Source organism: Crocodylus porosus, unplaced genomic scaffold, assembly GCF_001723895.1.
Source record: "Crocodylus porosus isolate Cpor-Errol unplaced genomic scaffold, CroPor_comp1, whole genome shotgun sequence".
Lineage (NCBI taxonomy): Eukaryota > Metazoa > Chordata > Crocodylia > Crocodylidae > Crocodylus > Crocodylus porosus.
In genome coordinates, this window is record NW_017728921.1 from 1,425,394 (window position 1) to 1,437,375 (window position 11,982).

Here is an 11,982-nt window from a genome sequence, read left to right on the forward strand (position 1 = left end):
ACGGGGGCTTCCCCACGACCGCAGATGCCAGGACGCCACAACAGCTGGATGAAACATCGCTCCTGCCTTTGGTCTCCACCTGGCAAGCAGGCCTCGGCAAGGAGACGATTCCTACCACGAGACCTGCCTGGCTCGTTATCCGATTCCCCGATGGGTTCATTACTCTGTTCACACAGGCAACCTCCATTTGGAGCCTGCAAAGTCGCATCTATTATTAATAAGTAAACTAGCTGCTTCTCAAGACTGAAACACCACTTCCGTGTAACTTCTCTGTGTTTACAGCTCCTGCAGCATCTGGAGGGAAATAAGGCTAGCGAAACAAAGCAGAGCACCGGCCTGTCTGACTGCAGGGAGTACTTTGCCCCAGCAGAAAACATACTAATTGGCTGTTGCAATCTCCGGGATATACACGCGGTATGAAACAGCCGCATGTGGCTTTGTCTCAGGAAAACGAAGCTGATTACCCTCCTCCGGCTTCCCCGGTCCACATGAACACGACCATCAAAGAGGAGATCGCACATCCCAGACAGGGGGAAAGTCTGGCAAAGGCAAAGTGGAAAAACCCTCCTTGCAGTTTCAAGCCACCCTGGGCTATGACCTGGGAGGTGATGTGCAATAATGACAGCTCACATTTTCCATTTTAATATCAAAAAAGTATTTTCAGACAGACAGGAAGCCAATGGAGCTGAAGAAGGGCAGAGAAGCAATAAAGAGACACGGGTTTAATTAACAAAGAGGCAAGAGGCAGGTTTGCCTGGCGTGCCATCCTGGGAGCCTCTTGACAGAGGTGAAGGCATGCACCTCCTTGGACATGGCTTGGGAAGCTTGCGTGTGCCAGTGGGCAAAAGAGAAGAGAGGAAGGGAACAGCACCTGCCCTAGGCCTGGGGATGGTGTGGGGGCTGGGGGCAGGACCGGTGAGGAGAGGCTGAGGGAAATGGGCTGATTTGATCTGCAGAAGAGAAGACCGAGGAGGGATTTGATAGCAGCCTTCAAGTCCCCGCAGGGGGGTTGCAAAGAGGATGGAGCTGGGCTGTCCTCAGTGGTGACAGCTGAAGGAGCAATGGGCTCAAGTTGCAGCAAGGAAAGCTGAGGTTGGATATTAGGAGAGACTCTCACCAGGAAGGTGGTGAAGCGCTGGGATGGGTTACCAGAGCAGCGGTGGACTCTGCCTCTGGAGGTGTTCAAGACCCAACTAGACCAAGCCTTGGCTGGGATGACGTAGTTGTGGCTGGTCCTGCTTGGAGCAGGGGTTGGACTAGATGTGACCTCCTTCAACCCTCGCTGTCCTCAATTGAATGAAAAGGGTAATGAGACACAACATCCTGCCCTGAAGGGTCAGCCGGCGGTGAGGGCACAGCTGCTGCTTCTGCTGACCACGCACACCCTCGACTGTGAGGACCCGAACCGCCGCATAGCAGAGAAATCGTTTAAGAAGATCATTACCAGGCTGATAACTTTCTCCTGTTATAGAGATGTTCTCCAGATAACCTTTCCGCAGCCGGCAGGCAGGCAGCTCTGCAGAGCGCACTCAGGAAAGATTTCTCTTTATTAGCGTCAAGGAAGAAAGGCATCAAGGGCTCATATCATCTACATGAATCATTGCTATTTATTTGTGCACCACTTATCCTGGCCTCCTGCCCTCCACTCGCTCAGGAAGGGCTCGTTTGTTTGCTTGCTTAATTTCCTGGCTCCATACCTGTTGATCAGCGAGACAATTACAGCGAACAGCTCTTCGTAGAGGCCTGAAGCCATCCCCTCCACGCACTCCACACCCATCATTTTGGGGCCTGGAGTGGACAAAGAGAAAACATGACAGCGGAGTAAAGGCTTGGGAGGCAGGTTGAATTTTCCTGCCAGAGACAGAACTGGAAACTATCCCTCCCCGCACTTCCTGGAGATCAGACGCTACACCCGCCATCCCCATAGTCAATACGTTACTCGTACAAGTACTTATACGGGGAGTCAGGACCTGGGTGGGTGCCTGCCACGGCTGTAGTGCCTGACATCTCATTCTCACACGGAGACTGAAGGTGCCGGTCCTTCCTCACCCCTTGTCGGTGTCAAGAAGGAGCCAAGCAGGCGTGGTTTAGTTTGCAATGTGAACAGACCCATTTAAATTTCACAAAAACCCTGTACGTGTAAAGTGCGATGGAATTAAACCGCAAAAACAGGCAATTTCCGTCCCGTGTACAAGCGCGCAATGAGCTGTGCTTGTGTCACTAATGGCTTCTCATCCAGGGCAGGGAGGGCCTTATACCTGCGTGAAAATGCACACACAAGCGCGCACGCCGGCTCTGCCTGCTGTAGCTCCACGAGATCATTTATTTCAGCTCTACGGGGCTTCATCAAGGACTTCATCAAGAGTTACACCGGCTTCTCATGAAGCAGTCAACCTGCCTTATGCAGGAGTGTGATGAAAAGCAGCTGCCCTCACAACCTGGGGTGGGAGGGGTTATTTTTTTATTATTATTATTATTATTATTATTTTGGGGACGAGCTCTTCAAACATTTTACATTCTTTCTTTAACCTGAGCTGGTTGCTAGGAAACGAATAACCCCCCTTGCACCTTTCTCCAACATGACAGTCCTCTCTGTGGCAGATGTCAGGGTTTGAGAACCGTGAACGCTGGCTGCAAGCACACAAAGGTGGGGGGGAAACCACTTCCAACCAAAAACAGCGCCAGGCCAAGGGAGGAAAATAAAGCTTGCAGACTGCAATTGGAGGGGCCCTGGCTGCGAGCTGTTCTCTGAGCCCAGATACCAGCAGGTAACAAAACATTCTTGGGGTCTCATCCAAATCCCTTCCACCTGCTCATTAAAAGTACCTGGTGTTTACAATTCAAATGGCTGTTTGTCAGGGTGGACTGGCCCCCCTCGTCTTCTGCTGCCGTTCCTCCCCCTCGCTGGGGAGAGCTGGCAAGCGGCTGCTTAAGATTTCTCTTCTCAGTCTCCACACAAGACCGAGTTGTTAAAAAAGAAGAAAATAACCCCGTGGCCCTGTGAATTGCAAAAGCAACGGCAGCTCTGGCAGCTTGGTAAAGTGATTTGCCTATTGTGGAGGGTTACCGCATCTTATGAGGGCTTATTTACATGGCCTGGTCTGTTCAGGCAGCGGTACTGCGCTCTGCAGCACACAAACGGCAGTGCGAATGACACGCCGATCATGCAGATGGCGATGGCATCACCTCGGCCAAGGGACCCCGATGATTTTGATGGTGTCCGGCCCATCTGACAGTGCAGATGCAAGAACAAACATTACCTAGGAGGAGCAGAGAGGCAGCAGGGGCCTGCGCTGGCTGTGCTCCGGCAAGATCTCTCTTTGATCGGGGTTGCCTATAGAAAACAGGCCTTCCCGTTGCCAAGGGGTTGACCTTTCTGCCCAGTCACTTAACTCATCTGACCCTGCTACTGCCAGGATTAATTACCTACTCTCCTACGAGTGCCCGAAGGGCGAGGCACATGGAAGCGGTATTTTAAGCTGAGGAGAGGTCTGTTAATTAAGAACATTTAGGGGGTTTTTTTTATTATGAATATGATGAAATGGATCACCCACACTGGCTGGAGAAGGACGTGTCATGTCTCTCCATCAAAGACTCTGCCTTCTCCTTGGCTGAAGTCGGGAACGAGACACTGGGCAGAGTTTCTATGTCCGTTACACACAAAACGGAAGGGGGGAAATCCCGTACCAGGGCCCTTGTCCTCGGCCGGGCTCGGCCGACTCCCACCAGACGTGACCTGCTCGATGATCTGTTTGAGATGGTGCTTGAAGACCGCCGTCGCCAGCTCCTCGTAGTCGCAGCCCAGCACTTCTGCAGCGTTATTAGCCGACTCAAACGTCATGAACTGCTTCCTGCCGACTGACAAGAGAGGAGAAAAAGACCAACTGAATGACACGAAGTGAGTCCGAAGAAGGCCGAACGCGGCTTGACCGCAGCCGTCTCCCCTTCCTGACCCAAAGGCCAACGCTTTCTCCTGGGGACAGCATAAGGGAGTGGAAAGATCAGAGACAAGGAGGCTGGGAGGGAGCTCAGGAGGTCGCATCCAGGCCGACCCCCTGCTCCAAGCAGGACCAGCCCCGACTGCATCATCCCAGCCAAGGTCTTAAAACCTCCAAGGGTGGAGACTCCCCCACCTCTCTGGGCTGACGGCCTCAGTCACTCCTGCAGTGATGCCTCCTTACCTCCTCGCTGCCCCAGGGACACTTCACCCTCCGCCCGTGCACACGTGGCCCCTCACGTATAACTTCCAAACCGCTGTCCGTTTTCCCCAGCCCCGAAACGAGGTGCACCGGGCCCCGCGCGAAGCAGCACTGCGACAAACACTTGGTGTGGGGGGAAACCGGCAAAAATCTCGAAGCCGATGGCAAAACTTTGACCTGAGCATTTTATACCGGGATGATAAGTGCCCCCCAAAACCACCGACAGAATTTTTTCAGCTTTGGAACATGATCAATTTTCTCTCTCACCCAATTAACACGATCGTGTTGTTCCCTGCTGGAGAGAAGGCGACAAACACTGTACCATAGCAACATTAATTACTTGCAAACGACAATTGTGAAGATCTTTCACAGCGGCTGCCGTAACGCAAGACGCAAGAGAAATGTTCCTAGGTTCTTAATATGTTCGCACCGTACAAAGGTCGAGGCGGAAGAGGGGGTGAGAGGCGAGGACACCCGAGTTGAAAATGATTTCTCAATGCAGAGTAATTTAAAATCAATTGCTGCTCAGGTGTTGTATGGCACAGCTAATTAGTTATAACCTGATGCAAGCCGCTCATCAGCAAGGCAGAGGAGAGCAGAATAAAGCTGATTTCCCTTTCCCTCTGCGCAGGGAAGCAGACCCGGTATTTATAGTCTAAGCTACACCAAGCTCAGCTCCCCCCGTTTCAAATGCCAGCGAGGACGCGCTCCCTCCAACCCTTGCTGAAGCCTTGCAAAATCCCCGGCCTGCCGCCCCTGCCTCACACCTGAACGGAGGTTTGGTTGAGGAAGGATGGGTCCCTTTGCCAGCTGCATGTCAGGATGGAGCTGCAATGCTGCTCCTGGCCTTTTCCAGATGCTTTTTGCATCCCTTTAGGAACTTCATGCTGACACTTTTCAAATCCAGCCAAAACACTTCTCCCCTTCAGCTCGACTCATGCTGCACCGCGGCCCCCCTCCGGCACCATCTGCTTTGTGAAGTCTCCATGCATTTCGCCTACATCAACACAGCCACCAACCGGTGTGCCTGCAGGTGGCTCAGACCCTCCAAATCGGTTCCCTCGGGGGCAGAAACAAAGCGTGGAGAACACCAGGCCCAAAGGAAACGTGTTCAGAGACTTCAGAGCAAGGGGGACTGAACTGTGACCTGAGCTATAGCGTAGCCCCAATTGCAAGGGACATTCCTGTGCATGCATTACGTGCTTGAAAGGACTGAACAAACCGATGTGTTTATGGAAGCTGACAAGCTTATGCATCGATCCCTCCAAATCCAGGAAGGTCTTTTTCAAGCCCAACTCTGTTTGCAGGCTCCATAACCCTGGAAGTAAAGCTGCTCTCGTCCCCCACTACAAATAGATCTGACATGTATTTTCAAGGAAAATTATTTATATCCAGCAATGCTCATTCCAGCTAATGATTAAAATCAATAGGGAGACAAACTGCAGAATACATGCTTTTACAAATCTAAGGAGAAATATGGTTCCATGACAGCGAGCTGGCAAGAAATCAGCAACGCTGGATGAAATGAGTAGAAAACGGAGGAGAGAGTCAAAGTCATACAGAGACCTCTCCTTAATGCAGAGGGGATATTGGAACAGCCCTTTCTGTAATCTGCAGCCAGAAAGCAAGTACAAAAAAAAAAAAGGAAAGGAGGAACTCAAACCAACCTGAATTGCTTGTAGGTTTGCTTTAAACAACGAACAAAGCAAGCAAGAGGATTGGTTTTTCTCTGGCTTTGCACATATTTTTCTCCTTAATGTTTGGTTCTGATGGTGAGCTACCGTTCACAAAAGATTGTGCCAAGTGCGTATATACCACTGGAGGTCGAGTATCTATCTATATCTAGATATACATATAGGCAACCATCGCTCCTCTGGATCGGATCGCGGTGCATGTGTGAGAGGTCCAACCAGGTGCCCGATGCATCTGCTTGTGGCCGACAAGCCCAACTCGAGAGCGACACCGCTCGTAACAAGCATCACAGGTCCAGGCGTTGTCTGAGTCGGAGCCCAAGGTTGCAGCACGCTGCTTCCTTCTTTCTTGCTTTGCTTCCATCCTCTGGATCAAAGCTGCTTCATGCCGAGCTGCAGCCAGCGCCAGATGTTCCCTCCAGACCAGGCGGGATGCTACACGCTCCTCCCAGATGTTGAACAACTTCAGATCGTGTTTTGCACACATCGCAGAGGGTGACCCTGCTTCCTGGAGCTGTCTCAAATCTCTCTATACCAAATATTCTTGGGGATACGGTCTCCTCCCGTTCTCCTGACGTGCCCGAGCCATCACACCCCCTCGTCTTAAGAGCCTGTCAGTCCTGCACGCACCAGCACCTCTGTGTTTGGCATTTGTCTTCTCACGTTATTTTCAGGCTCTTGCACAGGCATCTCATGTGGATGCTGTTCAGTCTCGTGATGTGCCTAGCATGTGTTGCCCACATTTCTGAACCATAAAGCAAGGATAACAGCACACAAGTCTCATGGATTTGCATCTTCACCTTCACCTAAGTGGTAGTTTGCTGTTCTTCTGCAGAAAAGGACCTGGGGAGACAGGGGACAAGAAGCTGGACGGGAGCCAGCAGTGCGCCCTTGGTGCCAAGTAGGTTAAGAGCATCCTGGGCTGCATTGGGAGGAGCATTGCCGGCAAATCAACGGCAATGATTTTCCCCCTCTATGGGAAGGCCACATCTGGAGTCCAGTGTCCAGTTTTGCCCCCCACCCCAGCACAAAGGATGTGGACAAGTTGGAGAGTCCATCGGAGAGCAATGAAAATGGTTTGCAAACTAGGGGTCATGACTGGTGAGGAAAGGCTGAGGGAACTGGGCTGATTTAGTCTAGAGAAAAAAGACTACGGGGGAAATTGATAGCAGCCTTCACCTCCCTGCAGGGGGGCTGCAAAGAGGCTGGAGCTGGGCTGGTCTCAGTGGGGGCAGATGCTGGAACAAGGAGCAATGGGCTCAAGCTGCAGCAAGGGAAACTGAGGTTGGAAATTAGGAAAACTTTTCTTACTAAGAGGATAGTGAACCACTGAAACAGGTTACCCACAGAGGTGGGGGAATCTCCATCCACCGAGGTTGTGCAAGCCTTGGCTGGGATGCTGTAGTTGGGGCTGGTCCTGCTGGGAGCAGGGGGTCGGACTAGATGTGACCTCCTGAGGTCCCTTCCCACTCAAATTTTCTATTTCATGCATGTTTCTATCATAGCCTGAAATTCTTAGCTGCTTTCCCCATTCTCTTAGTTCAGTCTGAAGGTCAAGATATCTGCTGATGTAGAACCCAAGTAGCAAAAGTTATCGACGATGCCAAGAGATGCACCTGCCAGAGTGATGTTGGGCACGGTTTCTTCCACCCCCAGTACACGATCACTGTCTTCTTGAGACTAACTGTCAACCCAAAGCTCTTGCATGATGCAGAAAATCTGCCCAAGAGATTTTGCAGGGAAGATTTGCTGTGGGCAACCAGGGCCATGAAATCTCCCAGAACCAGCTTTCACGTTGGGTTTCTCTCTAAACCTTGCATGTTGAACAAGCCTCCACCTAGTCTGGTTCAAAGATAAATGCCATCATTGCTGTCCTTGAATGCACGAAGCAGCAGGAATGAAAAGTTGATGTTAAAGAGCACGGGGGCTGTAACACCCCCCGTTTCACCCCGTTGTTGATGTCAGAGGCGTTTGAGTCTGTTTTCATGCACCGCAGTTACCTTCATACCTTGATGTAGTGAGCAAAGGATGCTCAACAGTTTGGGGGACAACCCAGTTTCTTCACAACAGTAAAAAGGGCCTATATACGGGGTGTGTGGATGTATCTAGACCTAGAGCTGGATATTTATGGATAGATATCTATCTATATAAATATATTTCTCTAGCTATCTACTTTGGTTAGTCTATAAGGCGCAAGCCTACCCTGCCTGCTACTTGACTTCACACTAACAAGGCTTCCTCTGTCTCTCTGATGAAGATCTCCAAGCCCTGCAGAGAGTGCTGCTACCAACCGAAAGGAAAGAAAAATAATTCAGGATTATTTTCCTATCTTTGTTTCGAATTTTTAAATCGAGTTTCTGAAACGTTGGAATTCGGAGGGCTTCAAACAGCTCCACCACCCGTGCAGCAAACGCTGAGAGAAAAGAGCAGAGTTTCATTGCTCTCCCCCTTTCCCATCTCAGTTCCAGCATTTCATCAATGCTGCAAAATCCCCGGGATTTCAACCTGCTCTAGTCCAGCGTGCGGATGCAAGCTTTGCATCCGCAATCCTGCAATCGCGGAGGAACTATGTTAGAGAGACAAACTGCCTTTTAAAACTTTATTATATAAAAGCAAAATCTCTTCCCTGCTCCCTAGCCAGGTACTTACTTACCTTTTAATGGTCTCAGAAAAACTAATCCCTCTCTTAAGAGGCAAGAGGTTATTTAACCTTGGTTTTCCTATTGCCTGGGAAGCTTATATACTATAGCTGTGTCAAGCTGGTGTGAGGTCCCTTCTGGACTCTTATACAGCTCCTGTCACTGCCGTATCTCAACGCTGCCGCTGCAGATGGGTTTGCTGTCACGATGCTCTGTGGCGAGACAGGGAAGTCTTGCATTGACAACCCAATTGAAGAGAACCTGGGAAAGTTCCCCAGGTCATCCAGGGGCTGCATGGCCAAGCCTGGGAGGGCCCAAGGTCTGAATCCAGGGCTTTAACCCCAATCCTCCTCTTCCTTCTGCACATCAGTTCACCCTTCGCACTTTTTTCCCAACCTATCTGCCCGCGCATCACAGCTCTGCGCCCGGCAGCATCTGCTTGCCGGGATGCCCAAGCGAATCAACCTCGACCCTGCCAGCAGGTCAAAGGGGCCTGTGCAAGCAGAAGAAGAGATCGATATACTTGGCACTAAAAAAAAAACCCAAAACCTTAAATGTCACATCTGTTCCATTTTACTTCTCCCTGCTGAATTAGCCAGTTGACTTTTGCAGTAATATCTTCGCCGGCTCGGCTTGATTTGCAAAGCAATTGTATTGCCTTTCCCAAGCCTGTTGTGTGCAGGGTGAAGCATGCTTTCTCCACTTCATAAATTATAAACAGCAGCAGCACGTAATCCGCCTGGTGTGAAACATCCTAACTTCAACACCCAAGAGGTAATTACTTCAGCCCATTTACTATTTAAGAGAAGCAATATTAAAAAACACTATCAACACCTCACTTATTTTCTCTCTCGCACGCACAGAGAGTCCCCCCGGAGCTGTAAAGCACTTCTCTCGCCGAACGCAGGGTGTGTTTGTTTCCATCATTTGGAGGAGCTGTTAATGCTGAATCACGGGAACGGCGCTTTATTGGTTTCCTAACAACAACATCACCCGGCGGTCCCCGAGTAATGCCGAACATCGCCTTGCAAAATTAGAGGAGTGGAGGAGCCAGTGCCCCACCGGGGTGATTGGGGGCTCGGTATTTTCTTTCCTGTGCTTTGCAAGTGGGAACAGTGTAATAAGATTGGCCTCGCTCTTAACCTTGCATTAGTCGTTAGCGCTAAAAGCCAAACCCCGGTGGTGGCAAGATGGGACGTGAGCCGTCTGCATGCGAAGAACAGCCCTGTCGCTGGCTAGAGATGCCGGCATCACAGAACGGGCCTCTCCCTTCCCTGAAGTCACAGTGGGTCCAATTCTCCTCGCCTGCGCACCAGCAACCGCAGTCGGCCGAGCCGAGTTACGCGGGAGGGCGATTTTCTCGGCAGCAAGGAAGCAAGTGTTGGGGGGAAAGAGCAGGGAACGTAGAAAAAAAGCATGTCGGGGTCATGGAGGACCTCGAGCACCTGCCACGTGTGGTCAGCCCGAGCCCGCTGCTAACCCAGGACGCCGCAGCCCAGGCTCCTGGAAACCAATGGGGCAGCAAAGGTGCAAAAGGGGCTTCCGGTCACCCTCGATGGAGAAGGGCGGGCGTCTCCAAACCAGCCGTTTTGCTGCCGTGCACACAGGAGGAGCCTTGGCAAGCAGGCAGCTCCCCTCCATGCTGCAGGAAGGAGGCGGCAATGGCAGGGCCGGAGCGGGGCCACATCCAGACGTACTCTGGGAACCTCCGGGGCCATTACAACAGTCAGCACTCGCTCAACTCGGCCACGAACAACCCCTGTCGCCCACCGCCAGCCTCACGGTCTCTCCCCGGGCCCATGCTCCGCACCAGCAACAACATGGTGACTTAATAATCGTTAATTAAGAGTCCCGAGATTTCAGGGGCGAGGCAGGAACATGCACGCCGCACATATCCACTCTAATCAGGGCTTGGGGGAAATAATTAAGGGCAAACAGAACGTGCTGTGCAAACCAAGTGCCAAGCCTGTCGGAGGACGGGGGGCCTCGTTAGGAGCGGCGACGGCTCCTAACGGGGTGGGAATCCCACGGAACAAATATCGCCAGCTGGGAGCACCTGCATGCACGATGTTGCACGGCTTCCCAGCACGGCGGGACTCTCTGCCCTTGGAGGTTTTTAAGACCCGGCTCAGTGAAGCCTAAGCTGGGATGATGTAGTCGGGGCTGGTCCTGTTTGGAGCAGGGGTTGGACTCGCTGTGACCTCCTGGGCTCCCTTCACCCCTCATTTCTATGGCCGCGGGAAGCCGTGCTGGTCACAGAGGGGCCGGGCCCCCAGGCTCACCTCACCGCCTCCTTCTGGGCAGAGCGGACCAGGCTAGGGTCATTTGCACCGGATGCTTCTCTTGTGCCGTTGCAAAAATGCCGCATGCCGCAGCAAATGAATCGACGAGCAAAAACAGGAAGGGATGGGACGAGGGATGGAGACAGGCTACACGGGTTTTGCCCTCCTCTGTGCTGCAGGAGAAGACGTACTCTCCTGTGGCCGTACCAACGGATGAAACAGATAGTGCAGATCAGCTGGTGCTTGGGACAGGCTAAAACATGCCCTTTACCAGAGGATAACTGTCTTTTGGTCCACAGCCGGCCTGCCTCTCCCTCTCGCACCCGCCTGCCCACACAAACACACCATGCATCACACAGCGCCGCTGTACCGAGCCCCTGGGCCCTCTCGCCTCGTCTACACAAGGGCAACTCAATGACCGCGCTGTATCTGCAGCGGTTTGTCAACTCGGCCACTTTCCTCCACTTATTTCATCGCAGAAGTGTTTGCCCCGGTCCTGGGACAATCAGATGTGCCCGCATTTATGGCTATTAACGGATGTTTTGGAGGATTTGAGGGTTTGTTTTTAATTTTTTTTGCTGGGATCTTCAATTTATTTGTCTCCCACTAAATTCTCCAGTCTATTCTCCATTGACCCATTGTCTAACGTACGACACGTTAAAGCCTATAAATAGCAAATGGAAGAGCCGGGTAATGGGATGATTAAAGAAATCTGCCATTCCAGTTGCATCTCCCTGACGGTTTGTAATAAAGATGTCAGAGAGCTGAATAGATAGTGCCATAACTCGGAGCGCGGGGCGACAGCTCGCCCCAACTGAGGAGCCTTGATAACAATAATAAAAATCCTCAGGAAGGAAGCAAAAGTCAATGGTAACACGTCTCCAGAGTTGGACCCCGCGGGCACACTAAGTCACAACGGCCAGGCCACCGGACAAGGGGGGAAGGTGGAGAGCAACGCATGGATGTGCGAGTGAAAACCAGCTATCTCTGCCTTGCACGGCTCCACTGAAGCGCCTGCAGGAAGGCGGCCTGGGCGCTGGAAACCGGAAGACAGCAATGCTTGCAAAGAGCCACTAAGGTTCAACCAACTGTTCCAGCCTCGAGGGAGACATCATTGCAGAGCCACTGGCGGGAATATTTGAACGCTCGTGGCGCACGGGTCAAGTCCCGG

At 51.8% G+C, this 11,982-nt stretch overlaps 1 protein-coding gene across 1 annotated transcript in view; it reads right to left on the minus strand.

Annotated features, from left to right (window-relative positions):
* The window catches only part of MYO18B (myosin XVIIIB), a 128,339-nt gene that overhangs the window by 87,050 nt on the left and 29,307 nt on the right, over positions 1 to 11,982 (minus strand). The window contains exons 12-13 of the mRNA XM_019538671.1: positions 3,688 to 3,858; positions 1,698 to 1,788 (exon numbers count right to left, since the gene is read on the minus strand). Coding sequence (XP_019394216.1) covers positions 1,698 to 1,788; positions 3,688 to 3,858 — 262 coding nt within the window. The remainder of the gene's footprint in view (positions 1 to 1,697; positions 1,789 to 3,687; positions 3,859 to 11,982) is intronic.